This window comes from Fusarium oxysporum, chromosome 2 (assembly GCF_000149955.1).
Source record: "Fusarium oxysporum f. sp. lycopersici 4287 chromosome 2, whole genome shotgun sequence".
Taxonomy (NCBI): Eukaryota; Fungi; Ascomycota; class Sordariomycetes; order Hypocreales; family Nectriaceae; genus Fusarium; species Fusarium oxysporum.
Window position 1 is genome coordinate 3,326,217 of NC_030987.1, and position 27,463 is coordinate 3,353,679.

At 49.5% G+C, this 27,463-nt stretch overlaps 13 protein-coding genes across 18 annotated transcripts; 5 read left to right on the forward strand and 8 right to left on the reverse strand.

The window, feature by feature from the left end:
• Positions 1–407: 407 nt before the first annotated feature.
• Positions 408–4,571, forward strand: FOXG_08396 (uncharacterized protein). 2 transcript variants are annotated; one of them, XM_018387309.1, is made up of 3 exons: positions 408–1,561; positions 1,612–2,593; positions 2,643–3,204. In XM_018387309.1, the coding sequence occupies exons 1-3, from the start codon at positions 812–814 to the stop codon at positions 2,747–2,749; spliced, it is 1,839 nt and encodes a 612-aa protein (XP_018245149.1). In that variant the 5' UTR covers positions 408–811; the 3' UTR covers positions 2,750–3,204. The 2 variants fall into 2 exon arrangements, with proteins under 2 accessions (XP_018245149.1, XP_018245148.1); XM_018387308.1 differs by having other exon boundaries at positions 1,612–4,571.
• On the reverse strand, positions 1,555–4,614 carry FOXG_08397 (STIP1 likey and U-box containing protein 1). Of its 3 annotated transcripts, XM_018387311.1 has the most exons (3): positions 4,113–4,614; positions 3,502–4,051; positions 1,555–3,453 (listed from the first exon to the last, which is right to left on the reverse strand). In XM_018387311.1, the coding sequence occupies exons 1-3, from the start codon at positions 4,199–4,201 to the stop codon at positions 3,280–3,282; spliced, it is 813 nt and encodes a 270-aa protein (XP_018245151.1). In that variant the 5' UTR covers positions 4,202–4,614; the 3' UTR covers positions 1,555–3,279. The 3 variants fall into 3 exon arrangements, with proteins under 3 accessions (XP_018245151.1, XP_018245152.1, XP_018245150.1); XM_018387312.1 differs by having other exon boundaries at positions 3,502–4,585; XM_018387310.1 differs by having other exon boundaries at positions 1,555–4,051; positions 4,113–4,571.
• Positions 4,615–4,714: 100 nt separating this feature from the next.
• On the reverse strand, positions 4,715–7,057 carry FOXG_08398 (uncharacterized protein; the record flags this gene model as incomplete). Its single annotated transcript, XM_018387313.1, has 7 exons — positions 4,715–5,385; positions 5,446–5,659; positions 5,713–6,083; positions 6,131–6,241; positions 6,294–6,591; positions 6,692–6,877; positions 7,019–7,057. 7 exons carry the CDS (start codon positions 7,055–7,057, stop codon positions 4,994–4,996), a joined length of 1,611 nt encoding a protein of 536 aa, XP_018245153.1. The 3' UTR covers positions 4,715–4,993.
• Positions 7,058–8,147: 1,090 nt separating this feature from the next.
• Positions 8,148–9,719, reverse strand: FOXG_08399 (uncharacterized protein). The gene has a single exon (XM_018387314.1). It carries the CDS (start codon positions 9,409–9,411, stop codon positions 8,506–8,508), a length of 906 nt encoding a protein of 301 aa, XP_018245154.1. The 5' UTR covers positions 9,412–9,719; the 3' UTR covers positions 8,148–8,505.
• A 744-nt stretch (positions 9,720–10,463) lies between these two features.
• FOXG_19808 (uncharacterized protein) lies at positions 10,464–10,669 on the reverse strand (the record flags this gene model as incomplete). Its single annotated transcript, XM_018400083.1, has 2 exons — positions 10,464–10,545; positions 10,638–10,669. 2 exons carry the CDS (start codon positions 10,667–10,669, stop codon positions 10,464–10,466), a joined length of 114 nt encoding a protein of 37 aa, XP_018245155.1.
• An 895-nt stretch (positions 10,670–11,564) lies between these two features.
• Positions 11,565–15,301, reverse strand: FOXG_08401 (alpha-1,2 glucosyltransferase ALG10). 2 transcript variants are annotated; one of them, XM_018387316.1, is made up of 5 exons: positions 14,919–15,301; positions 14,779–14,867; positions 14,135–14,727; positions 13,948–14,085; positions 11,565–13,899 (listed from the first exon to the last, which is right to left on the reverse strand). In XM_018387316.1, exons 1-5 carry the CDS (start codon positions 15,102–15,104, stop codon positions 12,767–12,769), a joined length of 2,139 nt encoding a protein of 712 aa, XP_018245156.1. In that variant the 5' UTR covers positions 15,105–15,301; the 3' UTR covers positions 11,565–12,766. The 2 variants fall into 2 exon arrangements, with proteins under 2 accessions (XP_018245156.1, XP_018245157.1); XM_018387317.1 differs by having other exon boundaries at positions 12,547–13,899; positions 14,779–14,860.
• FOXG_08400 (uncharacterized protein) lies at positions 11,578–12,752 on the forward strand. The gene has a single exon (XM_018387315.1). It carries the CDS (start codon positions 11,938–11,940, stop codon positions 12,427–12,429), a length of 492 nt encoding a protein of 163 aa, XP_018245158.1. The 5' UTR covers positions 11,578–11,937; the 3' UTR covers positions 12,430–12,752.
• A 266-nt stretch (positions 15,302–15,567) lies between the features above and the next one.
• Positions 15,568–16,604, reverse strand: FOXG_19809 (uncharacterized protein). Of its 2 annotated transcripts, XM_018400084.1 has the most exons (5): positions 16,477–16,604; positions 16,324–16,367; positions 16,137–16,190; positions 15,836–15,929; positions 15,568–15,781 (listed from the first exon to the last, which is right to left on the reverse strand). In XM_018400084.1, exons 1-5 carry the CDS (start codon positions 16,486–16,488, stop codon positions 15,587–15,589), a joined length of 399 nt encoding a protein of 132 aa, XP_018245159.1. In that variant the 5' UTR covers positions 16,489–16,604; the 3' UTR covers positions 15,568–15,586. The 2 variants fall into 2 exon arrangements, with proteins under 2 accessions (XP_018245159.1, XP_018245160.1); XM_018400085.1 differs by having other exon boundaries at positions 16,324–16,604.
• A 134-nt stretch (positions 16,605–16,738) lies between these two features.
• Positions 16,739–18,085, forward strand: FOXG_08402 (uncharacterized protein). The gene is made up of 2 exons (XM_018387318.1): positions 16,739–16,934; positions 16,988–18,085. Exons 1-2 carry the CDS (start codon positions 16,787–16,789, stop codon positions 17,878–17,880), a joined length of 1,041 nt encoding a protein of 346 aa, XP_018245161.1. The 5' UTR covers positions 16,739–16,786; the 3' UTR covers positions 17,881–18,085.
• Positions 16,986–20,498, reverse strand: FOXG_08403 (uncharacterized protein). The gene is made up of 2 exons (XM_018387319.1): positions 18,362–20,498; positions 16,986–18,312 (listed from the first exon to the last, which is right to left on the reverse strand). The coding sequence occupies exons 1-2, from the start codon at positions 20,214–20,216 to the stop codon at positions 18,245–18,247; spliced, it is 1,923 nt and encodes a 640-aa protein (XP_018245162.1). The 5' UTR covers positions 20,217–20,498; the 3' UTR covers positions 16,986–18,244.
• A 154-nt stretch (positions 20,499–20,652) lies between these two features.
• FOXG_08404 (uncharacterized protein) lies at positions 20,653–22,000 on the forward strand. The gene has a single exon (XM_018387320.1). The coding sequence runs from the start codon at positions 20,709–20,711 to the stop codon at positions 21,795–21,797; it is 1,089 nt and encodes a 362-aa protein (XP_018245163.1). The 5' UTR covers positions 20,653–20,708; the 3' UTR covers positions 21,798–22,000.
• A 164-nt stretch (positions 22,001–22,164) lies between these two features.
• FOXG_08405 (uncharacterized protein) lies at positions 22,165–23,902 on the forward strand. The gene is made up of 2 exons (XM_018387321.1): positions 22,165–23,025; positions 23,075–23,902. The coding sequence occupies exons 1-2, from the start codon at positions 22,455–22,457 to the stop codon at positions 23,722–23,724; spliced, it is 1,221 nt and encodes a 406-aa protein (XP_018245164.1). The 5' UTR covers positions 22,165–22,454; the 3' UTR covers positions 23,725–23,902.
• Positions 23,903–24,187: 285 nt separating this feature from the next.
• FOXG_08406 (uncharacterized protein) lies at positions 24,188–27,463 on the reverse strand (the record flags this gene model as incomplete). Its single annotated transcript, XM_018387322.1, has 3 exons — positions 27,200–27,463; positions 24,526–26,716; positions 24,188–24,476 (listed from the first exon to the last, which is right to left on the reverse strand). The coding sequence occupies exons 2-3, from the start codon at positions 26,679–26,681 to the stop codon at positions 24,188–24,190; spliced, it is 2,445 nt and encodes an 814-aa protein (XP_018245165.1). The 5' UTR covers positions 26,682–26,716; positions 27,200–27,463.

Genomic DNA, 27,463 nt, shown 5'->3' on the forward strand with positions numbered 1-27,463 from the left:
GAGGTGCTGACGTCGATTTGTTTAGCGCCCGTTGGTCCAAGAGCCCGTTGAGCGGGTGATGACCCATGACATTTCGGTCATAAACTTGGAATGCCCCGGTAGTAATTAGTTAATTAATTAATCGTGACCAAGGAAAGTATAATTGATCTCTCATTTATTTCGGCCTCGGGGTATTGACTGTCACTGACATGCCGAACCACGAGGTACATAGATGTCTTCTTTTTGTTGATGTCTACAACGCTAAGATCTCCGCCCAATGGGCCGGTAACAGCAGATGGAGGAGCTTGTTCTGTAGCTTGTTTAGGTTTGAGTGAAGTGGTTGGCTGGGGACCACTGGAAGTTGGCAGGTTGCAGCGGGGACAGCGCCTAAATGGGTATCGCATGTACCGATACTTGTTCTTTTGGGTGTCTCAGGAGCCCACCCACATTCATCTAGGCTCTTTCATCACAAGCTGGCTGGGCCTGGTGTGTACGACGCCGTTTCCAAGGTTTCTTCTTTACTTTCGTACAGTATCTTCAGAGCCCTGCACTAGACAGACTATTTGATTTCTCAACCTTTCTTCTTGTATATTCTCTTCCTAGAATTACCTTATCTCACTTTCCCCGCAGCTCTTACTTTCAATTGTTCGTCATTCTTATGAGCTTATATCGCTATAGTCTGCTTCAACCCCCTATAAACCAGAGTCCTTCGTCGCTGCCGCAACCGATACCGTCACCATCGCACATGTGGTCCTAAATAGAGTCTAGATTTCCGCTTCGACTCTCCTCCTCCCTCTCCGTCTCCGTTTTGAACATCGACTATCGAACCGCAATGGACGCCGATATCTTCGCACGAAGTGGCGGCCTCGGCGGCGACCCGAGCGATCGACCTGGATTCTATAAACCCGTTGGTATTGGTTTGGCTGTTGGGTCTGGTGTCTTTATCGGTATCTCTTTCGTTCTAAAGAAAGTCGGATTATTGCGCGCCAACGAAAAATACAATGAGGTCGCTGGAGAAGGATATGGATACCTCAAAAACTTCTACTGGTGGGCGGGAATGACACTTATGATCATTGGCGAAATCCTCAACTTTGTCGCATACGCCTTCACCGATGCAATCCTCGTCACTCCTCTGGGCGCATTGTCCGTTGTTATCACAGCTATTCTTTCAGCCATTTTCCTCAAAGAGCGCCTCAGCATGGTCGGAAAAGTTGCTTGCTTCCTCTGCATTGTCGGCTCGGTTGTTATTGTTATGAATGCTCCCCATACATCATCCGTCAGCGATATTCAAGAGATGCAGAAATACTTTATTACACCCGGATTCCTCACCTATGCCGGCCTTATCATAGTTGGTTCTATCGCCACTGCACTATGGGCTGGGCCAAGATATGGTAACAAGAATATGTTGGTATACATCTCAATCTGCAGTTGGATTGGTGGACTCAGTGTCGTCTCGACTCAAGGACTGGGTGCTGCCATCATTGCTTGGATCGGGGGCAAACCTCAGTACAAGGAATGGTTCCTATGGGTTTTATTCGTCTTTGTCATTGGCACATTATTGACGGAGATCATTTATCTCAACGTATGAGCCCAGCTCTCCGTTTTATCTCAGTCACTAACAGCTCATCACAGAAAGCGCTCAACATCTATAACGCAGCCCTCGTTACCCCGACATATTACGTCTACTTTACCAGTACGACTATTATCACGTCAGCAATTCTTTTCCAAGGTTTCAAGGGCACTGCCCAGTCTATCGTCACCGTTGTTTTAGGTTTCTTAACAATTTGTTCCGGAGTAGTGTTACTGCAGCTCTCAAAATCCGCAAAGGATGTGCCCGACGCAGCAGTCTTCAGCGGCGACCTCGATCAGATCCAGACTATTGCCGAGCAGGAACAGCCAGAGTCGGAACCCAAGGCCGATGCCATCCGCGGAGCCGCTGCCATCGTGCGACAGATCTCTCAGCGACGACTTAGAATGGAAGCCGAAGAGCTCAAGCGACTCCACGAGGAAAAGATGATGATGGACACAATGGACCCTATCCGAGAGGATGGACAGCAGCCGGAGTGGGAATGGGATGGTTTGAGAAGAAGACGAACAATGACTTTCAGGACCGGAACGATTAGCAGCTCTAGGGCAGGATCGGTAACATCGCCTCCACCACCGATGCCGCCCACCTCACCCCGTTTTGCTGTAAGACCAAGCAGTCCAAGACAACATCCACCTTTAGGCATGTCGCAGTTCCCACCGGTCGAAGACGGAGACGATAGCGACGACGACAACAACCGTCAGGAAACAAACACACTCTTCTCTAGCATTGCAGGTACCATCCGAGGTAGAGCCCGAGGCTTCACCAACTTCTCAGGCCGACACGCCAACGACGATCATGAAGACGATAAACCCCGGCCCCGCAGCCCGATGCACCCGGTCCCCCTGACTGAGATTGCCGTCCCCCGGGATAAGGCCGACGAAGAACACGCCGCTTACTATGGTCAAACTCGGGAGCACGAGTACAACGGACAGGATACTGAGTACCGAGGGGCGTCATTCCGAAGTGGTGACAGCCTAGCGCCTCCGACGCCCCCGCCTCATGGACAACCTCAGGATACGACACGACGTCAGTTTTCATTCCATAACGTTTTCCGGCGGCCTCACTCATCGTCTAGATCAACATCACACGTCGCGGACCCAACGGAGGAAGAGCGGGCCGGACTCGTCAAGGACGATAGCCAGCCGGGCCCATCTTTTCTCTAGGGGCAAATCCGATGGGTAATGTCAGCATTCGGGGTGGTGCTTTGAGTAAGAAGGGGGAAAACATGCATTTGCACGGCGCTATTGGTGTTCTTTTCTTTTGGACTACTGGGATCGCTTGGTTGGGTTATTCGGTTGCATAGCGATTGTATAATGTCGTCACGCCTTGGTTAAGTAGGGTATAGACATGTCTTGGACGGAGCGCGAGCTTGATGACTCCCTTTATATACAAAACTGCTGTGGGACATGATGGCCGGGTCAGTGGAGGATAGTAACACGACATGATGAATAAGGATCAGTTGTATACGTTTAAAACATATTATTTATGAAACGACTGGCTGCAGCACTGATAGCATGAGTGACCGTGGAAGATTAAGAGGAGAATTGCCGTTATTACTTTCATGAATTCGTTCAAAACGTTACGCTATTCAAGCCCAAAGCATCTCTGGAATAAGTCTCTGAACACCTGAAACTCCAAGCATTTAATAAGATTTTAATCAAAAGACCTCCGATCCGCTGATTCCCAACTCTCATCGTCATTTGCTTTTTCTACTACCAATCGGCAGCCCAACCGTTTTGCTCGAGGAACTCTTCGCACGCCTGCTTCAACGCCAGGTTTGGCCGTAGCTCAGAAGGCACAAGTGGCTCGCGAGTGAGAGGATCGCTATGGTGTCTGTTGAGGTGCTCCATGATAGACGCGCGCTCGTATGACTTTCCAGTCTTGGTCTGTACCTTGTTAGCAAGCATGGCATTCGATCGTGGTGAGGAACTTACCATGACGGGATCAACCATGAATCCAAAGCTGATATCGTCAATGGCCCAGTCTGGAACCTCTCTCTTCTTCTCACCATCTGCCCTTGCTCTCTCAAAGATCTCTTTCATCCTCTCAATCTTGGCATCGCTCTCCTCCTCGATTTCCTGCCTCACCATCCCATCATCCGTCTCGGCCAGCATAGCCTCTTTGTCCTTTGTCAATAATTCAAGCATCTCCCTTTCAAGATCTTGCGATTCGCGAACCCGCTTCTTCTCAAGATCGTCCCAGCGCTCTTTCTTGCAGCGAAGAACGAGAGCCGTCACAGCAGCGAGCGAGCGATCTCCCGTGGCGGCGCACAGCTTGTGCGCATGCAGAGCGTTCTCAAGCGCAGCGTCATAGTCGCGAAGAGCGATCTGTGCTTGCGCAAGGTAGTACCGGGCCTTCATGTTGTCTGGCGTTAGCTGCAAACAAGCCTCGCAGTCGGTGATTACTGAGTCCCAATAATTAAGCTTAAGACGGGCCATGGCGCGATTAGTGTAAAGAGCTGGATTTTTGGGGTCGGCGATGATGCTATTGCGATCTTTGTCAGAATAAGCTCTCTCTCTAAGCTGTGCTGATTATATATGCTCACGCTTTGGAGTAGAGGCTATCGGCGCCGACGTAGTCCCCCGCCTGGAAACATTTGTTTCCTTCGTTCTTGAGCTGTAGCGACTTAGACATGTTGAGTCAAGTGCAGTGCGTGAGACTGGGGGGTGAGTGGTAGTGAGATGTGGTAAGATTGGACAGTAATTTATGCCGTAATAGAGGATTCGTTACTGTATGCCGGATGCTCGGACAAGAGGACCCCGTATCTATAAAGGCGCTGGCTGATATTATGATGGCAAAGAAAAAAGGAGAATAAACTGCACAGCAGAGAAAAGAAAAAGGAGGAACAGAATCAAGAGAAATCGCAGCGTGAAATGTGCAGAAAGCGAACGAGCTGTGATGTTCACTCTAGAAGACAGAAGCAGGGAGTTACTGGAAACAGCGAGCGAGCCACAATGACACATGTAGGTACGTTACGTTAAGTTTAGAGGAGAGAAGGGCAAAGGACCCTTGATTTTGGGAGGGATTGATAGAGCTTTTGATTGGATTTCTAAGCGCGTGTTCCCTGGAAAGTTCGAGAAACGAGCGGGACGGTTTTAACTAATTGAGGCCTAGAAATTGCGGGGTGAGTATTGAGTATCTTCATCATGAGAACCAAGTCATGATGGAGACATATTCATACAAAAAAAAAGAAGAATCAAAAATGCATTTATTGCTCGAATCTACATGCACAAATCCATCATGACTTTTATTCCCAAGTCACCTGATTCCGCCTCTTGCAGAATCTGTCTGTGTCTAAACGCCAATGTCTAATGCAATATCATTGTCATGTCATGTCATGTCGTGCCGTGTCGTGTCCTAAAACTCCCCAAAGTCCGTATAATACGTCAGCAAAAGAAAGTGGCCCAGATACTCCTCTCTTCTTTCTTACATCTCCACCAAACGCACAACCAAATTCTCCTTTGGTCGCAGTGTGAAAGCCGGTCCAGCGACGTCAACCTGCTTCTCTTCGTTTCCAAGGGGTTTCTCGATCTTGAACTTGCGCACCATCTCTACAAGCATGGTCTTCATCTCCAAGAGGGAGAGCTGCTTGCCAATGCACATGCGCGGGCCGTTGTGAAACGTCTCAAAGGCGTAGGCGCTTGTCGCGTCACCCGTGAGATCGCTCCAGCGGTCAGGGTTGAACTCCTGCGCGTCTGGGCCCCAGACCAGAGGGTGCGTGTTCATCACCGCGGGCGAGAGTTGGATCACGGTTCCCTTGGGGATCATGATACCGTCAATTTCGACGTCATCGGTCGCTTGGCGAGGTGCCATGGCCACTATAAACGTGTTAGCTAATCAATTTCCTAATGTCAGGGGATGGGAGATGGGTTACTTACCTGCGCAGTAGAGTCGCAGAACCTCGCGCACAAAGCTGTGCAGATACGGGAGCTTGTCGATATCGCTGAAACTAGACATGCCGCAAGTATTGTCCATGCTTGTGATTTCATCTCGCAGAAGCTGCTGGCAGTCCGGTCGGCGTGAGAGCTCGTGGACGGCCCAGGTGATGGAACAAGCTGTCGTGTCATGTCCAAGGATCAAAAGATTCAAAACCTATTACAACAGTTAGCACAATCCACAACATTCAGAATTCAGGGGTGGCTTACATATTCAACGACATTCTTGTCGTTCCAATCAGGGTCGGAGTGTTCCAACAAACACTGGAGGGCGTCTCGGTGCTTTTCGTTGACAAGGCCTTGTTCGCACTGATTACGTCGGATCGTCATCAAACCTACAATGAACTCCCGAACTCGGGTACAGCTCTGAGAAAACTCAATGCATTCTTTCAGGGGTACATACTGTCGAATTGGGATTAGTGAGTTCAAGTAGTTGACAACATGGCCAAACGTCGAGGGTTGCATCATCGTGGTGAAGGTGTCAAACAACGGAGACTCGTCGGATCCGAGGTGGTTAAGATCGAGGCCCAACGTTTCGAGCCCAATCACGTCGAGGGCTGCTTTCCAAATATTGCTCTCAACTATAAGATTGTTGGCTCAGTCGCACAAAAAGGGGGGGGTTACTTACTCTCAACGTTACCGTGTTCGTTGCGTTGTTGGGTCAGTACATCGATCAGTTGTTCGGCCTTTTGCTGAACAACAGGGGAGAAGGCTCTGAGTCGTGCAGCCGAGAATGGTTCTAATAAAAAGTTAGCATTGGTCTCAATCCGCGTAGGGTTGATTGTACTTACGACTGATGGCTGCTCGACGGACCTTGTGAAGCTTGCCTTCAACGAAGGGAAGTCCATCGCCGATGAGTTCATGCGCGAACTGCTTCGCAAAGGCAGGCTTCACAAAGTACGAGCTCTTCGTCTGAAGGACCTGCTTATATGCCTCGATACTGTTTACAAACAGTGTCTCACCGTTGGCAAAGTTCAGGTATCGAATAATGGGTGCATCGGGAAACTCGCGAGACCACTTGCAAAAGAGTTCAGGAAACCAAGGCACCCGAAGGAACTTTGCAGTCTGTCCAAGAAAGAAGGCATTGTCCTATTATCAACGTTAGCAATACGATAGAAAAACGAAGGGCGAGTTTACTTGCTTTTGGTCCGGGGAGATATCGAAGGGGGGATACATAGAAGGGATATACAAAGACGTTAAAGGCGATCATGCCCATCACGAGCATACCCAAGACGACCAATCCCATGGAAAGCGAAAGCATCAAGGGAAGCACTGACGCCATCTTGATCGAAAAATAGAACGAGTCGTACATGTTGTAATCTCGAGCGAGGTTGTTGGGCGAGCGGAAATGACCAAAATATGAAGAATAAGAAGACTAGATGGGTATCAATCAAAAAGGCAGCAAGAATGGGATTGTGAGAAGGAAAGAGAGATTACAAAGTCACGATGAGGCCAGGATATCGATATATACTATGCTAATTATCGCACTGGCAGCAGTCATTCAGTGTCCACGCACCTGGCGGGTGGCAACCACTGGCAGACGGCTGGCGAACATTGACGGAACATGTTGCATTGACTTGACGTTTACGGGTACGGGCGAGATCAAGGCCCCGAACATCGAACATCGGGTGTTTCTATATAGAGTTGTGGCACAGCTTTTGCCAGTGCTAATGTAAGGTATGGGTATGGTCTTGGGGGGAGATGGGGGCCGAAGCTTTGTTGTCGATACATATATAGCGAATACCACGTAGAAAACAGGCTGATCACTTTACCAATTCGGAGAACATGCAATGATACGTTATCTATATCCGCTGTCACTCGAGTCTAATGCCGTGGCAATTTCCGAACAGCATTGAAAGGGGTTATCTTGGTTTCTCGGAACGGATGGACGCTGGATGAATACCCTTTTGGGACGATGCGGTTTGCCGATGCATTGGGACCTTGCTGTCGAGTGCTTTACATACATGGATTAACAAACGTCAATAACCTAATCTAATAGACTCTACAGATAACCGAGATTATCTGTGCTGTAGCGAGTGGTGGCGCTCAAGCGATGATACCTTGGGCCTGAAGATCTCCAACATGGCTGGCTTCGAATTACGGCAGTGGTCGAGTTATAGAATATTTTGCTCAGCCTTGCAGTTCGTTTTACAGATCTTTCCGTGGCATGTCACACAAGATAAGCCACTTACAATTTTCCCGTTGGTTGTGTAACATGATAGCCTTACCGACTTTTCGTGTTTGTATCAATTCGTTGGTGTTGCTCGTTTCATGGGTTTCTGAACGTTTGAATGATATCCGGAACGTCATTGTTCGTGCAGATGACATGAATCTCGAAGTGATCAATTATTCGAGCGCGGGTATAAGTCGACAGATCTTAGTAGTCGTTTCATCATTATCATCCAGGATTGTTTGGTTTGACATGTGAAGCCTTAAGTCTTGGGATAGCCAATCAGTGTGTACATAAGCTGCTAAGTCTTTAAGTTGATACTATAAATGAGAAACCCTGTGTATTCTGGCGGAAGAGCAGCAAACACAGCCATGTTAATGCTGACTACGCATGGATTCTCGGGACAACCTACCTTGACTTCATGTCATCTCGGGCTATAAGATCTTGTGTTCCCTCTGATGGGGTCCTTAAGCCACCGCCTTGTATACAGATGGATAGGAACTTGGAAGCCGAGCTGCTATCCGTCTGTACTACGCCCTTGCATAATCTTCATCTTGGAGACTTTGACCATGCAGATAGACATAATAAAACCAATTGATGTATGTAGCTGTTTTTATATACCTTAGTGGGCCACGTCTGGACTCGTAGCCATAAGTCGTCTGAGTGCAATAGACATATGAAAGTATCCTGTATCCAATCCCATCCCAATCATAAACATATGATTCTTATATATAGTAGTCGTCATCATCATCACGTCTCACTGGGGGTATCCTCATGCCATCCAAAACCCCAACCCAACGCCGTAGCCCAAGACAACCCACCCAAAGAAATTATCAACTGATTCCCAACCATTCGACCATCTTGTCCACAGCTTGCCTGCCCTCTTGAATGGGTAAAATAGGCCACACGTGAATCATGCCCTCTCCATACACCAGCTCGACCTTTGTACCCTGCTCCTTAGCCATCTCAACCATCTTCTTGGTATCAGGCGTCAAGAGATCCAAGCCAGCTGCAAACACCAACATTGGCGGTAGTCTCAGATCTCCGTAGATGGGACTAACATTGGGATGCTGGGTATCCATCTCTGGACAAATGAGTCTTGTAATCTCGGCGATGCCAGGAACGTCCAGCCATGGGTCCTTGAGCGCTGCATTGTGAAGTTCAGGATTGACGAGACTGGAATCAGTGCAAGGCGTGATGGGCACAATTCTCTGCGCAGTCTGCCTACCAGCCAATTTCGCATTTTGCGTGAGGACAAGAGCCATGGTTCCTCCAGCTGAATCACCCATGACCCAAAACGGCGTCCGATCTGGTGCCGATGCGAGTTCGTCGTGGAGCGGCTGCACGAACTCATACATCTTCATGAGCGACGTCTCAGGGCCAAGCGGGTATATCGGTACGGTAACAGTAGCATTCAGACGCCTCGCAAGCTGGGCCACCAGCTCCCAATGCTGAGGCGTGATATCAAAGACGAAGCCACCGCCATGGAGATACAAGATTCGACCACGGGTCGGCGTCTCTGTTTTTGGAGAGACTATGTAAACGACATAATCCGCAATGTGGCCTTTTCTCTTGTACTCCTCAACGGCGAATTCCTTGTAGAGGTGCTTGGGGGGCACACGCTCGGGACGAAGACGTTCCTTGGCGATGCGGTTGTTGATCCCCTCTGCTGAACTCCATGTGCTCTTGAACCACCACCAGACGATCCAGCTGAGGATGCGGGCTTTGAAGCTGGGCATTGCTGAGTGAGATGGAGTTTATGAGGGTATCACGGGAGTGGGATCATGCAAAGACTGCATAGACAATGGATGTTCAAGGTCTACAGCTACAGCCAGCTGTCATTATGCGCTGGCGGGTTTTTTCTGTGGAGGGGAATATGGGTACGAATAGTCATGGGTGGTTGGTGGTGAGGGGTCTACGGTCTACACCGCTATAGTAAGGTATGGCACAAGTCGTTGAGAGGACAGACATCTCAACGAATAGGGCGGCATTGTTACACAGCATGGCCAAGTATTTCCGTGGTCAGTTAGGTTATTCGCAGTATGAGTTGGCTAGCTTGTAAGACAATGGAAGTAAGTATGTATGTATGTATGTATGTATGTATGTATGTGTATTTTTCGTCTGGGTGGCTGTAACGAAGCCAAATCTCCTACTGGAGCAAAAGACGTGCTGAGCTAGCTAGGTACAGGATACCCCGCTTCCTTCACCATCCAGCATACCAATGGCACAAAAGGTGCTGTATTTCTCAAGCCCGTCACCCGTCAGCGGGTTCGAGGGCAATCTATTGTCGAACTTTTTCCACCGACCAGAATTCTCTCGCGCATCACTACATCTGCTGACGCAGTCCACAATCTCCAGTAACCAAGTTGTAGCTCGTAGTCGACTGTCGCGGCGGCAGGGAAAAACCTCGGGAAGGGATCAGAGGCCGACGGTGCGGCTTGCCTTTAAAGGAGAAAAACCCATCGCAATCGGCGTCGTTGATCGGAAGGATGTCGCTACGAATGCCCGGGGCATCGCCCTCCGATATCTAAGGCGTTCTGGTTCTGAGGTGCCGCCATTAGATCCGACAAAGGTGTTGTCAGAGAAGGCGAACTCTCCAAAATTCCTTCTCTGAAAACTGCTGTTAGGGAGCCGATAGCGTCCCCGCAGTTTTTGTGTGGTCGCGTGGCCTGCAGAAAATCCCGCTCCTAGCACCGCACTAACAGTGCGTGCCAAGAAAGAATTTTTACAGGAGAGAGTTGGCAATGGAAGTAAGTTTCAGTCGATCTCTACAATCTAGGGTAGTCAGATATCAGGACCCCCAAGCCGAGGCAGACCAACGATCATGAACTGTTAGGTAATCGTACATATTCTTTACAATCCTGAACCTGTTCCTACAAATTAATATTACTTGTCAATCGGTGCAATAATCCGACTGTTATTGCAGATAATCCGATCGACCAAACGGATAAAGCCCTTTACTCACCAGTCCCAACCCCAGAGTCTGACGATCACCATGTGTTTGCTGCAGTTGCATTGTCAGAGATTATCAGATCATGCTCGCATACACGCATTCACATTCAGCTGTCACAAGGAGCCCTTTGACCCGAGAGTCCGGAGATGAAAGAGTGCTGCTTTAACACGGGAACAAGACGGACATGAACAGTCTATCGCACAAGTAAATGAGAATGAGAACGAGCCTTTGCTCAGGACAGTAAAGAGCATTGTATCGTCTTGATACTCATCGCGATGATTGATAAAATGGTGGTTGAAAACAGGGTTATGACTGTCATGACTAGTGTCGCCTAGCTTTGAAAGCGGAAGTGATCTTCGAGAGCTGGACAAGATGAGTTGTGATGCTGCATGGGCAAACGTGCATGGAAAAGTCTAGGCAGGCGTTGGATGCTGAAGGATCTCGCTTACACTGACCTTTTTTCTCTTTGCTTTTTGTGAATTGGGGTCTGATTGAGGTGACACTTAACGGTTGGATGTGTATAGTCAGACGGGCGGGCGAAGGGATATCTTCAGTCAACTGACAGCCAATTCACTTCACTGGCTTTGGTAGTTACTTGAATAGTTCATTCCCAAGACCATGATGTTCAGTGAACAGTATAGTGAGCATACTGTATGTACGGTAACTAGTTGATCCCTAAACCTCTTGTTCACAAAATAACCGCCAGTATCACACCTCTACCAAGCCATCAACCCTCTCTTCAACTTGCATACCCAATAAGATCAAATCCTCACCCTTAAACTCTCAAACCACCTCCGCATTTCACGTTGAACTAGTGCAAGCCCAACCGAGCCATCTCCTCTGCAGTACAGTAGGACCTGGTCTACTCTCATTGGTGTACCGCACGTGCACACACTTAAAATGCAAAAGCCTGACCTATGACATCCCTGCCATTGGCATTTGCTGGTTCCGGGTTTTCCCCTCCCTCGTTTCTCTTCCTCCACAAAAAGTCGACGTCAGTGACTACGATTAAACCGTTGCTCTTCCCCAGACTGCCACTGTCACTCACTGTTTCTTCATGTCTCTCGGCTCCACTTCTTCATCCCATTTCCACCAAGAAACAATTGAGTCACTTTACTACGACGGTTGATCACAAAACACAAGCAACACAAATAATTAGGGACTGGCTGTCTTTCAACTGCGCATACACCGGCATCGTCACGAACAAGAGCAACTCGGCTTTGCTCGGACCGTCGCTCGGCTACTACTCCGTCGGCTTCTACCGCCAACCTCCCTCCATCACATCACAATACATCAGACCGATAACCTCACGATGCCTTCACAACGACCGTATTTCCTGTCTTCTTTCCTCGCCGCCTTCCGTCCTCAAGGCCCCTCTATCTCTACTACCGCTCCACATCAACATCAGCCAAACAAGCACACCCGAGATACCACGACGACTACAACTGCCACAGCAACTGCAGCAAACACAACTACCACTGCTACTTCTACGTCACATCATCATCACCAGTCTCAACAACAACCAACTACTTCCAGTGTCGCCATCCGTCCACCCCGAAACACCACCTCTTGCTCACCATCGACATCAACATCCCCCGCCAACGGTACCGCCATTCCTATTCCCGGATCATCTGGTCGACGTGGAAGCGATAGCAGCAGCGAAGGGTTCCGTGATGTGATAGGTGCCGACAAGTGGTATATCGGTGGACGCACACCAGGCGGTGAAGAGAAGTTCTTCAAGCTTGGCGTTATCCGCCGGGTGAGAAGCAATGATGGCTTAAGTTTGGATCGTCTAAGCTTATAATCTGACGCATGATTATTTTTATGAGACTTTTTACGACTACTGGACGGGGCAGGAAAGATGTGTATGCATCACTCATTACATGATAAGCCACTCTGGTACAAACGCACGAACTTCACTTTTGCATGAATTTGGGATGCTCGATATGAAACTGGGTATGATTAGGGCTACAAATAGGTCTGGGGTTGGACCATGGGTATGGCGTTCAGTGTTTGGGTATATTTCACATCTGGCATGAAATGGGTTCCCAGCGATAAGAGGGCCACATGCTTATCAAGACAAAAATACAAAAAGAGTATCTTTTGCAACCACACCGCTCACATCCCCCCCCATCTTGTGTTTACCACATAAATCTTTGAAGTCGACCGTCGTCCAGCACAGTCCCATCTTCCGCCTTCCAAATGTAAGGCTTGGTGAGGAAGATGTAGCCTGTTGCAACATTGATGGCGATGAACCAAAACGTTTCAATGATAAGACGCAGATCGTAGTGTTGAAAGAACTCAAACAAAGGCCTGGTCTTTGGGTGATTTGAGAGCCTAGAAGCAATATCGCTGTAACCACCATGGTCGTGAAGCCTCCACGCAGGTACAAGCAGCCTCCACATCACCCAGGGTATGATAAAGTATCGTGGCTCTACTAGCGGGGCCGTCATGAGTGATAAGGTTGTGGCAAGCAAGAATATGAGTCCAGTCGAAGTGGAAGCTGGTATAACGGAAGCAAGAAGAGGGTCATCTTCCAAAGCCTTGCTCAGTTCTTGATCTTTGGAAGTATCCTGAGAATTCTCCGTTACCTCAGTTGGAAAGGGAGTATAAGTCTGTCTTGGCGAAAACCCAACGTTAGTCACCATAGGATGACTCAGGAAGGGAGGATTTCCTGTTCCATTCCCATAAACAGAACAGGCACGCGTGTGAATTGTGAAGAACCGTGAACAGCCAGCGACGGTACCCCACGTCATCCACCGAGACAAGGTATAGGGGACAACCAAAGCATATCGAATCCAAGAAGCCCGTCGGATGGTGTATCGAAAGATGTAGAACATGTAATGGCGGTTGTCAGCCAGAGTGAAGGGGTGGATAATAGTGTTGTAGCGTACGATGGCGAGGGAGAGCACTATGGTCGCAAGGAGGTAGAGGGGCCAGAGTATAAGCTTAATCCCAAAGATGAAGCTGGCGATTTCCAGTGGCTTCGATGGACGTGGGTATTTCCTGTCCGAGCTGCCAGTCGCCGAGTCTTTGTCAGAGCTTCCTGACCTTCGTGACTTGCTGAAGGAAAATGAGGCCGGCTCTGCATTGGCCTCGGGGGCTGGTTTGCTAGTTGATGTAGGCGATCCAGCCTGCGGGAGTATTCGCAGTCCTATGTTAATGATGGGTAGGGCATACGGTACCAGAAGTGGTAGAGAGAAGAAAGCAAAGAAAGGCCATATGTAGAGCATCTGTGGGAGGTGGATAGTAGCAACATGGTTGGATTTGTCACCTTGTGTCGTTAGCCACAGACTCGACGCGATGCAAAGAGAGTACTTACCGAGGACAACACCACCGTTCCATGCTACGAAGCCACCAAATGAGACAAGGACAGCAACGTAAGGCCATATTTGCCTAATGACGTGGATTGGGTTGCAAATCGCTGCGATTCCCAGGCTCAAGACACAGAAGAGCATGTCTGGTCTTCAGTTAGTGACAAGTTAACCTGTAGGAAAGAGCTGGTTTACCATCTGGCCACATCATGTGCAGTGGGGGGTCATGGACATCCCCAAGGGAATATCTCCATGCAAAATACTTGATCTGCCTAAAGAGCGTTAAGATAACTGGCTGATCAACCTGCTCTGGCCGCAATGTCTTGACAGCATGGACAGCTTCTAGGCCACCCATATACACAACTACCCAGAAGACATTGGTCTGGCGAAAGAAAAGCGTGACAATTCCAAGGAAGATTGTTGTTAGATCGTTCAAGGCAGAACTACGATCTCGACCAATGCGCTTCAAGTGGTTCAAGTACGCGACCAGGACGGCTGCAGTAGATACAACATCGGTGTAGTAAAGTCCAGAGAAGAAGAAGAGAAGAGGAAAGAGGGCGATATTGAGTGCGGTGTGAACTGCATATTGTGAAGTATTGCGTAGCCGGGTCGAGGCGTGAGCTTCATAGAGACGTGCCTCGATCTCTCGACGGCACTTCAGGACCAAGAAGGCGAGTATCATCAGAACAACGACGTTGGTAGCTCGTAGACTCTTGACGTCGCAGAAGTATCCACTTATTGAACTACTAGGACGGATAACTCCAGGTGTTACAAGAGAGAGAAGGTAACTGTACTGGGCTCAGCATTTGCTTAGGGGTATAGAAGCGCGTGAAACTTACAGCCCTGGTGGTGTCGTAATCTTGTCATCCCACTCTTGGAACCTCCCCTGGCAGTATTTTTGCGCCTGCGGTATATGGAATACTTCATCCTAACTCGAGTTAGCATCTGTGCAATGAGTACGATATAAGATGAGGCGTACCAGGTAAGGCTCAGGGACCAGTACTGAGACGGCATACAACCAAGAGACAGAAGCGACAGAAAGGCAATAAAAGAAGAAACCCTCTAAGCGCGAGTTAGGACCTGAAGAGTTCTTAAATCGCCAGACAAAAAGAGGTAGCGCAATGATGAAGGCTGCTACTGTCTTGTATCCTTGAGATAGCTCCATCTTGACAAGTGTTCACCAGCAGTTAGCTGAACGCGAAAGAGATCGTGTTGGAACAATTAGAATCCTCTCATGACATGAAGAAGCCAAAGATTTCTGTTAAGAGAGACAACAATTAGGAAAGTTGAAGGATAAATGAATGGCGAAAGTCAGCTTGAAATTGTATAAGACGGGCAAGTTGTACATGTAGGAGAGAGAACAGTGTTTCGCAGTGAGTTAGTGGCACTGTACTTTAATGAGTGGAACATCATATCAACAACCCCAAATGGTCCAAAGCAACATGTGACAGCCCAAGGATACCTATTGTAGACTATAACAGTGATAGGAATCGCTCTATTCAAATCTTCCATGCCATCACAAGTCTATTCTTTTGCAGAGGACTTCCATAAGGTGCTAGGCATGTCTCTGCCTACAAGTAAACCACTTAGGCATCAACCAATCACAGGTCGTACATTTCACAGCAAAATTCAAGGCTCATAACATGTCTATTGGAATATCTTATACAAGGAGAGCCGGCAGGGGCGCTGAACAACGTCTATCTTCCTCAAGTCCACCAGATAATTTAGAAAGGCTATACAGACTATTAATAACCGACCCCAATGCTTCGTATCATAGTCAAGACTTACGTTGTCGGCGGGGTGGATCTCCTTTCGGAAGTAGTTGCCAAGGAAAGGGATCTTCTGTATAGGAATTAATATCATGATCAAATAGTGTCGAGAGAAGGTGATTCGTACCTGGAGAACATCGCGCTGCACACGAGGGATACCGTTGGCGAAGAGGAGGACAGCAACAGCGGCGGGGGCACCGTACATAGCCAGACGGGAGCCGCTATAACCCAGTCAGTTCCCATCCACAGTATAACGATCGGTCGTTCAGCAAAATCTCTAATCCAGTCTCAATCTATCATCCGCCATGTCCATCTCAGCCGCGGTTGATCATTCCAAGAACTTCGGAGAAACGGAAAGGAGATTGAAACTCGGTTCGCTTGCATATTCGGTTCTCGATCGCAATTTCGGTTTGGAGTTGTGCACTTACATTCGGAAGGCAGACTGGGGGGTGATGCCAGCAACGTTGGGCTGAGGATGGTACCTATTCCAGAGTATTAGCCAAAGTCACTATTCCATATGAACCCTTGCGAGGATGTCGAGAGTCGTAGTTCGCTTGTGCCTTGACAGTGCGCTTCGAATTCGACGTTAGGGGATTGTAGACTGGTATAACGTACTTAGGACCATAGTTGCTCTTGAATTCCGACATGCGGATGGGAGTCTGGTGAGAATCAGGTCAGTCGATTGCACACTTGGTGAAAGACGCCTCGAGCCATTCGTGAATATCTGTAGCTAGTTCTCGGCGGTCGTATCGAAGGGTTCGGACGTACGTAGGAGACCATCTTGAATTGTAGGGCGGTGGAAGCCTGTTTCGTCGTTCAATTGCTTGTCGATGTCGTCGTCGTAAAAGAAGGCCTTGAACGTGGTTGCGCGAGTTTGCCGAACGGGAAAGATCGGGTTTGTTTGGCCTCAGGCCTAAAAGAAGCTCTGGGGCAGTCGACCAATTATAACCGCAGGCAAGGACCCACTTTGACTTCCAAGCTTCGGTCTGCTATAGCAGCCTTGCCTTTGACCTTTCTTTTATTTACTTTCATATCACTTGATACTAGAAAAGTCGCCTTGATCAACCACGATCTTGTGATGGACAAATATATCGATGGTCGCTTTGAGCGAGTAGAGAAAGCTCTCGCAAATCTAATTGATTCAGTCACGAAATACCATCCCTCTATACAACAAGGAGAGGAGCTCAATGCAGCAGACCAAGAACTAAGCAGAGGCTTGAAAGAAGGTAATTCATACGACTTGGCCAGCCATGAATGTTTTAGCTAATTCGCTTCTCAGTCCAAACTCATCAGAACAATTATTTACGTATTCAACAACTGCGCGAATCTTCAAACGCCCTTGATACGCAGATCCGCGATACTCTTTCGAATCTAGCGACTACTCGCAAGGATATCGTGACGACGCAAACCACCACATTTCCTTCTGGCCCAAGCTACCCCATCGCCTACGAAGAACTGCTCAATTATGCCCGACGTATCAGCAAAACGACTATGCCACCAGCAGGCACTATTAAAGCCGTACCACCGACGCCAGATGTCCCGGAAGTTCAAACTCCAGGCGGTCAAACACCAGCAGCCCAGACTCCAGGACCCGAGTCGCAAGCAGCTTCAGTCATGACACCATCTGCGCCTCCATCGTCTCAGGTTCAAAGCCCGGCAGTCATGAATGGTACACCGGCCGTCTCCCAGGAACCCGCGACTCAACAGTCCTCCATGTCGGCCAATACCGTCCTGCCCAGCGAGTGGACACAGTTCTTGAACCCCTTGACTGACCAGATCTTCCTCCCTTGGCCAAACGACCTTCAGCTTGGCGCTGGCTCCCTGGCTGCTAACCAGCTCCTCCAGGAGCAGGGCATCGACCCCAAGGGCTACGATCCTGCCGAGGAGGAAGAGCGCAAGCGTCGTGAGGAAGAGGAGAGAAAGCAGAAGGAAGAAGAGGACCGTATTGCCCAGGAAGAGCGCGAAAAGAAGCAACGTGAGGAACGCGAGCGCCAGCGCATCGAGAGAGAACGCCAGAGAGAAAAGGAGCAAGAGGCTTGGAGACGTGCAAGTCTGGTTGGTGGTCCGGCTGCCCCTGGCGAACAAAGGAGCCCAACTGGACCTCCACAGCAAAAGGCCCAGTTCCAGTTTACTAATCTGGATGATTTGGATGACGATGACGACGACGATTGAGCAGGAGGAAATAAGCCAACGAATTTTTGATATCTATAATAAGCTTAAAAACAATGCAGAACAATACCTCCTCGTCAATAGCCAACACGGCCCAGCTCTGTTGGCACTGGCCTGATTTTGATATCCGTCTAAATGAAAATGAATCTACTCCGCACTCGCAGCGTGCTGATGCAACACCACCGATCCTTATCACCATAATCTCGCCGATCTGGCACTTGTTTGCAGCTTAAAGCACGGCTCATGGTAAACGCGAATTCCAGACGCTGGTCGTACATGTATTTTACAAACACCAAAATTCCGTCTCTTGTTCATTAGTCACTTGTCGTTGATGATCCATTCGTCATAATTGGTGCATGGTCGTCTCTTAATCAATCTTGATGGACGAGTAGATCTTGCGAACGAACCACCAACTGGCGAAGTAGCCGATGGAGCCTGCAAAGGTCAGAATGTCATCGTAAAGGAGGATTTATAAAGAACTTACCAGTAAGAATGAAGAAGAGGAATGAAATGATGGCACTGTAGCCCATGTAGAGCACAATACCAGCCAATCCACTCGCCCTGACCTTTGTAACAAGGTACAAAAGACAATTCAAGAAGATATAGCCACCACTCATACCAGCAGCGAGGAAAGATCTCCACTGCCAGTTGTAGTTCTCAGCACATAGCAGGAAGTATACCATGAGGATAGTGACAGCAGCGCAGACAACGATCATGAGACCATAGCAGAGGAACAGGAAGCCAAACATGTAGTAGATCCTGCTGAACCAGATCGAGTTCATAATGAAGAAGAGCTCGACAAAGATGGCACCGAAGGGAAGAAGACCGACAATGAGCACGCTAGGGACAGGCTTAAGGTAAGTGCTCACAGGAGGAATCTGTCGTGGAATCTGGTTGGTACGGACAGGGGGTTGGAACTGAGGAGAGCGGAATCCAACCCAGGAACCACCGAACGAGAGAGGAATCGAAATAATGAACCAGATAGCAACAATCACAAGCATGGTGGTGAAAGGAACCGCCCCTGATGACTGCTTGGCCCAGAGGAAAAGGTTCAGGAGGAAGAAGCTGGAGAAGACAATGCCGGGAACCAAGGTAGGGGTCAAAGCAATGTTCAACTTCCAGCTCTCACCTTGCCATGCCTTGTAAGTTCGAGCAGAGACATAACCACCAACGAAGCCAAGGACAGTATACATGAGGATCATGATTGTTCCAAGGGATCCACGGTTTGAAGGAGACAAGAATCCAAGGAGAGCAAAGAGAATGGTACAGCCTGTCATGCAGAACAGCTGAACACCATTGCCGGCCAGGACTGAGAGCAGAAGAGGACGCGAAGGGGTTCGGAAGACGTCGCCATGGACCAGCTTCCAGCCAGAGTCTTCCTGAACACCATCCTCAACAACCGAGGTACCGCCAAAGTCGTCGAGGTCGATCTGGTCGAGTCTGTTATAACGAGCAATATCCTTCTTGAGAGCGCGGACCAGGATGGACATGACAGTGAGAACAAGGATAACAACAATGATAGCAGTATCGATAAGCCAGAACCAGTGAATTTTAGGATCAAACACGTGCAAGTACTTGTCCCATCGAGTGGCCCAGGCAGTGTCGGATTTGCGCCAGATCACGCTGTAGCTGAAGGCAACATGCTGTTCGCCCCCAGATAAAACGATGGGCGGGTGGTTGGCGCAATCAGCCTTGCCGCCGTACTCCTTTGAACTTGGCTGCACAACCACACCGACGACACGGCGCTGGTTGGGGTCCTTGTTCACCTCGTGGTACTCGATGGCGATTTCGTAGTGGTTATTGAACAGAATGTTGTCGTCCTTATCATCCTGGCCAAGTAAGAATCGGGGATTATAAAAGGTAGTGCCAGTTAATTGATCGAGAACTTCCTGTCCCGCTGGCAATCCATCCACAAGCCATTCCAGACTGTAGCCCTGTTCGATGCGGCTTTTGACAAACTGAACCGATTTCTCAGTATATTTGACTTTGCAAAGGGGTTTGCACGTCTCGTTCTTGCCCATGATAAGCTCAAAAGGAGAAGTCATGATGCGGTCTCCGAAGAGAATACTACCCAGACTTTCCGAAACATATTGAGGGCCGCCTTCAGGTTGACAGAATTGGAAGGCAGGATGGTAGTAGTCGTACGAGACAACGGCGTGTAGTCGCGGATCTTGGGAGCGGTCGACAGGCTTGATGCTATTCACGTAAAGCGGAACCTTATCTCCCTCTTTGTAGGTAGTTGGGGCGACACCGGGGAGGTAGAAAGCAGAAGCTAGCTGTGGTATAGCCAGAAGCGAGCTAACAAGCGCCGTACGAGGCGCGAAGTCTCGGAAATGCATATTGGAAAGTTAGATCATGCGCAGACCGATAGAGGTTAACAAAGGAGGATTGCGAAAGCCGAGATGTGAAGCTGTCGATCAAAGCTCCAGCTGACGACGACTTGCGCGACCCGCAATTTCGAGTCGATGAGGAAGGAAAATTAAAAATCAAGTAATCACTGAGAGTTTTACTCAGTTTCTGCCTCTTATATCGTCCGATCAATGATATAAAGGATCGTGTGGTGAATCAGGCCAGGAAAACAGCTGCGAGAGTAAATCATCAAACAGGGAGCTACAAGGCACTTGCTGTAATCTGTCATGGAGATATTAGCTGAGTCAGGAGAATGAGCCACGCACTGAAACAGGGGATTTGTGGCGTTTGTGGCTGTCGAGGCAGGAATGTGGAGCCAAGCCAAGAACGCCCCGCTAAAAAGTTGAAGTACTCCAAACTTTTCGACGAGACATCAGTTTTCAATTGTCTAGAGATTTCAAGTCTCAGTCAAACAGATCACCATGGCAGCACCTACAACATTACCGGCGCTATTGACGTCGCTAACCCAGTCGCTGTCATCAGCACTCGAGGTCACACCAAAACTCGCAGCCATCGAGCACCAGAAGGATGGCATTTCACTTCTCGATGTGAAGAATGAACTTCTCCTCTCATACCTACAAAACTTGGTCTTCTTGATCCTGCTCAAATTGCGCAACTCAAAATCAAACTCGGATAAAGCCGAAGACGACTCCGAACTCGACGAATCTGTGAGGGCAAAGCTGGTTGAGCTACGACTTTACTTGGAAAGGGGAGCCCGACCGTTGGAAGAGAAGTTGCGCTTCTCCATTGATCGATTCCTCCGAACAGCAGACGATGCAGAGCGCGAGAGACAGGCAAAGGAAGCCAAGGCCGCGGCTGGATCAGACTCTGAGGAAGAAGAGGACGACTCAGAGGAGGAAGCAGATGCTGAAGCTCTGTCTCACAAGCCCGGCAACTTTGGAGCCATGGCTGATGATGTTACTGCTCGCCGAGCGGAGCGTGATGGGGGAGCTGCGGGTGTATACCGCCCACCTAAGAGAGACCGTGCCACAATGGATGCGCCTCAACGACGCGAGAAGCACGATCGTCGCGCCGGCAAGTCTCACACCATGGAAGAATTTGTCGCCTCAGAGCTATCCAGTGCACCTTTGGCGGAGCCCAGTATTGGTACCACAATCGTCCAGGGAGGTCGCAAGATGAAGACCGACGCCGAGCGAAAGGAGGAGGCAGAGCGCCGGGATTACGAGGAAATGAACTTTACACGTCTTCCCAAGGAGAGCAAGAAAGATCGAGCTCAGAAGGCGAAGCAGGCTGGTCGCAGCAACCGCATGCAGTTTGGTGGCGAGGATTGGCACAACCTGGGAGAGGGTGTCGACCGTATCGATCGTCTTACCAAGCGCAAGCAATCAGGTGGGAATGTTCGTGCTCTTCTGGACAAGAGCCGAAAGCGTGGAATCGACACAACGGATGGACCCCGTGGAAGTGGTATGGGAGGTGGTATTGGAGAGAGATTCAACAAGAGAGTCAAGGTATTGGAGGGTGGACGCCGCGACCGTGGAAAGGGTCGATAGACTGTTTGATGTTAATAGATATGTTTTCTGGCTTCTGGGATGCCCAGAAACGAAACGATCTACGGATGTCGTTTCATGGCCATATGCCTGCTGGATTCAATGGAGTTTAAAATTCGGACTGCGTGTTGAGAAATTATCAATGCAAATAGGCTGCTTTACTGGAAAAGCATCACAAATGCAGTAAACACTTCTTCCATCCAAGATTACATCTCTATTGAAATAAGTCAGCTACTTATTACAATTGGGGCATGACTGAGTGTCTCTCATCTTTGGCTTGGGACTTTCGAATTGCTGTTACTGATAAGATAACGGTCTAAACTTTGGCGGGGGACGAACATGGAAATTTCTCTACAATCGCCCCTCCCAGCGTTGACAGCCCTCTAAACTTGCAACCTTCAGTCTGACTTACTTCGCATCTAAACCCTGTCGCAAAAACGCCGAAGCTTAAGATACCGGTACAAAACCCGTGTATATACTCGGTATCGACATACGAGCCAAAGGTATTCTAGAAACAGCTGCGCATTGTGGTTGTCGCAAAGCGAACTTGGAGAGCGACGTAGAGTCATCCAAACCGAAAGCGAATAACAAGGCCTAGTCAGGTTCTTGACTGGCAATTTGTGCAGAAGAGCTCTGTTTCCTTACAAATAATTTCATAAGATGTCTACAACGTCGAATACACCGGCTCCCACGGCCTCAATGGACATCGATGATATGGACGTTGACTCTGGCGTCAAGCCCTCTACAGCCAACAATCCTACCACGATAGACGACGACGATGATGATCCAGTCACCGCAACATATAACGTCTTTATCAATCCCTCTCTGCCTTTAGGCCGCCGCCTTCTCGTTCTCCAACATCCTAACCGAACCGATGACTCCCCACGACCTCCACCGACCGAATTGCGAGTGAAGGCTCAAGCAGGTATGGTTGAAGTCGATGTGCCCCTAGACAACACAGTCGCCTATGATCGCGAGAAGGGTCAAAAGTGGGGAAAGACATTGCATGCTTCTATGGCGACCAAGAATGGCGGCAGTCATGGATTGGCTGGCGGATTTGGCTTCGGTACGGTCCAGGCTCGAGGTGGCAGGAAAAAGGCCGAGGATGAACAGGAGAACATGGATTGGGCAGAGGCCGTTAGGCAGGATAAAGTGCTTCGGACACAGACCCTTGGTGGGCAGTATCCTGAGTATAAGGAGGTTCAGCATATGGTTGGTGTCTTTCAAGGCAGTAAGTCACATTGGCTCTTGAGTCCATATATCTTCTAACACATCGCCAGAGGACTTGCATCTCACGCCTGTATCATCACTTGTTCATCTACGCCCACAACTTCACCACATCGACGCAACTGTCCAACAAGCACGCCAAGACGCAGCTACTAAGGAGTCGGCGCCCAGCACTGCAGCCGGCACTGCTCGCGCAATTCATATGACTGTCAAGGCTACTGGCGATGGTGATACGGTTACCACCGAAACCATGGCTGATCGTCTACGATCTGTGCAGACAGAGCATTGGCGAACTATGCACTACACAGATGAGAATGAGGAGGCTGCCTGGGAGGTTTATAACGAAAGCCTCTTCCTGCGCCCTACTCAAGAGGAGGCCGCGGAAGGAGCAGAGAAAGCCGATGATGCGGAGGAAAATGAGCCACCCCTTGAGGAGGCTGTGCCAAAGTTCGCTCGTCGATGGGATGATGACGAGCTTCTTGAAGCTGTTAGTGGTATTAAGAAGCCACAACCGGCGCCAGAACCTGTCAAAGAAGATCCCAAGCCAATTGCTCCCGCCAAGCAGCCAGAGCAACCTGCGCCAGGGGCGGAGGAGGCACGAAAGCCCAAGCTTCGACCACGAGGTGGAGCGGCGGGGACCGTTCCTCGACGGGGAGGTAGACCTCGAGCTACAGCTTCAAAAACGGCCAACGTTGATGGATGAAGAGTGAAAGTCTGGTGCTAGAAGTAAACTCAGGGGACTAAATAGGTTGCATGGGACGGCGCAAAGGATCTATCAACTTTATATAAGGAATGCAAAAGTCACAGTATAAAAAAGCTTTGCCAAAACGTGTAAAATTTGCAAATACGATATAACCTATTTCCTCAATGGACAAGAGTCCTCCCAAACTCTCTCCGTGAGTTAGTGATGATCATCCGACTGTAATGCCGGTATACATGAAAGCGCTAGGCACTCGCCATATCAGGGGTTACGAGTTTTGTACACCCAGTATGCCTATACGCTGAACCGCTCCCAATAATATTTTCGCCAGCATGTAAACCCTGTTTGTTGTGTTGTGTTGCATCCTGCATGTCCCGGTCGTCTTGAGCGCTCTCATATGCCAGCCCAAGAAAAAGGCCCAAGAATCACCGACAATAGCCTGTATGCATGCTCATGAAACATATGTTTACTGGAGAAGCTCGACATCCAAACCAATGGATCGCATGAACAAATTGACACTGTTCAGCCGCTCTGCTCCCATAGCGGGGGGGAGAGTCTTTGAAACAGTGACAGTGTCGAGCACACGGTCCTTGACAGCAAGGACCAGACGAGTTTGTTGATCGTGAGTGGCGCTGACGCCCATAGCTGCAAGAAGCTGCCATACATAGACGTCCTCTCCAGTGTTGACGCTCCCAGGGAGAATATAAGGCAGCGAAGGTTCGAGTCTACTGAACAAGATCTCAAATGTTCGGTCCCTGATGCTTGTTAGTCAAAGATGCGATTCACTGTCCAAAATTTACATACAAGTTATCCCACTGCTCAGGAGTGCCGGCGCCTGTCTGTTTGAGAAGCACGGCACGACTGAGAATAAGTGTCAACATTGACACTCCAATTCTTGATCTAGCAATGAGATCGACGTTGAGCTTGGTGGCAATCAGATTCAAAACTCCATCAACAATATCCAGGCCAGTGTCGTTGAAATACTGCATCAGTGATGGCATGACAGTAGAGATGAAAAGTTCAATCTTCTCACGCATTCGTGCGTTGATGGTTGTCACCTCGCCCGGTGTAATAGCAGCGCCCTGGACGACATCCAATTGGTCGAGATGATAGATAATCATGGTCAAGATAGTGGTTCGTTGTTCAAAAGAGAGATGAGGGAAGAGACGAGGAATGGCCTTCTCACCCTTGGCACAAGACAAGAAAGCGATGAATGGATGAGGAACAACAACACCAATCTGCTCGTGGACCTTGAGCTCTTGCCAGAGCTTGGCGTTGTAGGTCTCTAGAATGGTGGCCCACTCCTTGTGCTTGTTCTCAAGCTCCTCATCGGGACCGGTCATAGGGGGTGGGATAAGCCGAACATGGTCCTCGATTTGCATCAGAGTTTGATAAACCTTCTCAACGTTTCGGAGGATGGTCTTTCGATCAAGGCTAGAACCCTTCTTGCCATTGTTGGGGCGCTGATGCTCACTCTCGGTGCGCTTGATGCTGAGGAGAGGCTTAGGGGTCTTCGCGTTGCTGAAGGAGATCTTTCCTAGACTACCTGCAATGACCAGCTGAGGGTTCTTGGGCTTGTTCTTGGCAGCTTCGACAGCACGCTGAACCTGCTGCTCCATTCGTTGGAAGTGGTTCTCAGCGGGACGTCCATGGCGACGCATACCACCCTGACGACTACCAGTCTGGTATAGATATGTCTGGGCAAAGTTGCTCAGAGGCTGGCTAGGATTTTGGCGCTGGCCAGCTCGAATATGGCTGTAAACCTGGTAGTAGAAGTCCTCGGCAATTGAGGCATCAGACCCTTCAACAGGGTTGCCGGTAGCGGAAACAAGCTGCTGGAGCTGGATACGGGTGATGAAGTTCTTGTCCTGGGGAGTCATCAAACCGTTGTCCTTCGACAGAAGCCAGATCTTATGATTTCGCTTAGCCCTCTTGGTCTCTTGATCCAGATAGGCGGCCTTCTCTTCTTCGGACATCTGCTGCATTTGGGGATGAGCTTGTAACTGCGCGGCATTGGGGATGGCACCGTGGGACTGCTTGGAGTGGTGTCCATGCTGAGGTGGAACATGCGCATCTGGGCCGGCGCGGTTGGGATTCTGCAGAATCTGGGTCGGGTTGGCATGGAGCTGCTGCTGATGCTGAACGGGAGTCGCTTGAAGACCCGGGGCGGGCGGCGTGGGCTTCGATTGAATGCTTTGGGGCCTCTGCAGAATAGTCACCGGATGGCCATGACCATGGGCCTGAGGAGGCTGTTGCTGATGAGCAGTAAATCCGTGAGGCGGCTGCTGATAGGAAAGATCTGCGGCATGTGGCTGAGGTGTCTGCTGCTTGGGCTGAGATCGCATGGCGGCCTCGACCTCTTCCAAGCTCATGACTTTGCGACTGGGTGCATGCTGGGCAGGCTGAGCTGCAGGAACAGGAGCCGGCGATGCTTGTTGGGCTGTCTTAGACGGCCCAATGCCCCAGATGCTTCGGTCAACATGGAGATCAGGGAGCGCTTCGGGCTCGCGGTACTTCTCGTAACCAGATCGCACAGGCTGTTGGTAAGGCTGTTGCTGATAAGGCTGGTTAGAGTAGTAAGACTGGTAGTCGGCCGAGGCATATTGGTTGACGGAAGAATGAGCCTGAGCAGAAGCAGCAGGTTTAGCCGCAGGCCCCTGGCGATTGTAGCGAAGATGCTCCTCCTCAATGGCATCCGCAACCTTGGCAGTCTGGCCAAAGAAGTCGAAATCCTTGCCAGCACTGCGAGAGACTGCCGGGCCACTGTCACCGAAAGTGTCGTCGTTGAATGCGTCTCCAGTCTCTTCGAGCTGGTCTCCAAGACCGTCATAAGTCTCCTCGAAGTCTAGAGCATCATCATCGCCATCCCTGCCTGATAAACCAGCAAATGGATCGTGAGATTGGGAGAAGCCAGGCGCAGCCGTGTTATGGCGCGTGGTGTCAAAACCGAAGAAGGACATTTTGAAAGAATTTGGGCAAGTGGACGTCGATTGTACTATGAAAGAAATTAGTACAAACGCCAGTCAACTGTAGTCGCTTTGAGCTCCGTGCCCCGCTCGAGGTATCCTCAGGAAACGCCCCATAACCTCCCTGGACCAGATATCAAGCTTCTTATCTCAAGTATTCGGGTCGCTGATGGATTGTTCGTAATGGCTGCGATGGCGGATTTTTCTATTGTTCATCTTGTTCTGCATCCTGAGTCGTATTCTTACATGACCTCGTCCTGGTCAAAGCTGCTTGACTTTGTAGCGCTGTCCATCATGTGGCGCATATCACTGCCAGTATGAAAAAGAAGAAACTTTCCCGATGCCTGAGTCGTCTGTAAAGGTTTCGCGTTGAATGAAGCTTTTGTGCAACCCATAATTCGTCCTTAGGTCCAAGGGCGTCGAGGGGTTTCCCGGACATACATATCCAGCAATGACCAAGCCGGGGGAAGCGAGCAGGGTAGGAAAGCGACAGCTGAGGTAAATCCACTCACCACTAAGAGAATGAGATATGTTCAGGATCGTTCAGCGCGCACAAATCTATCATGGTGTCTTCCAGTAAATTGGGTTCAAGATGTTTGTATCGTGGCCAAGCATGCGAATATAGCGCTATGTTGGCTGTGGAAAGGTTGTTAGAAGTGTTCGGAAACTCTATCAATGAGGTTTGTAAGCTGAAAGGGTGGACAGCCGCTTGGGAGAGAGCGGGCTGCGATGTTGATGCGCGGCGAAGCTCTGATGCCGACGATGATGCGACGAAG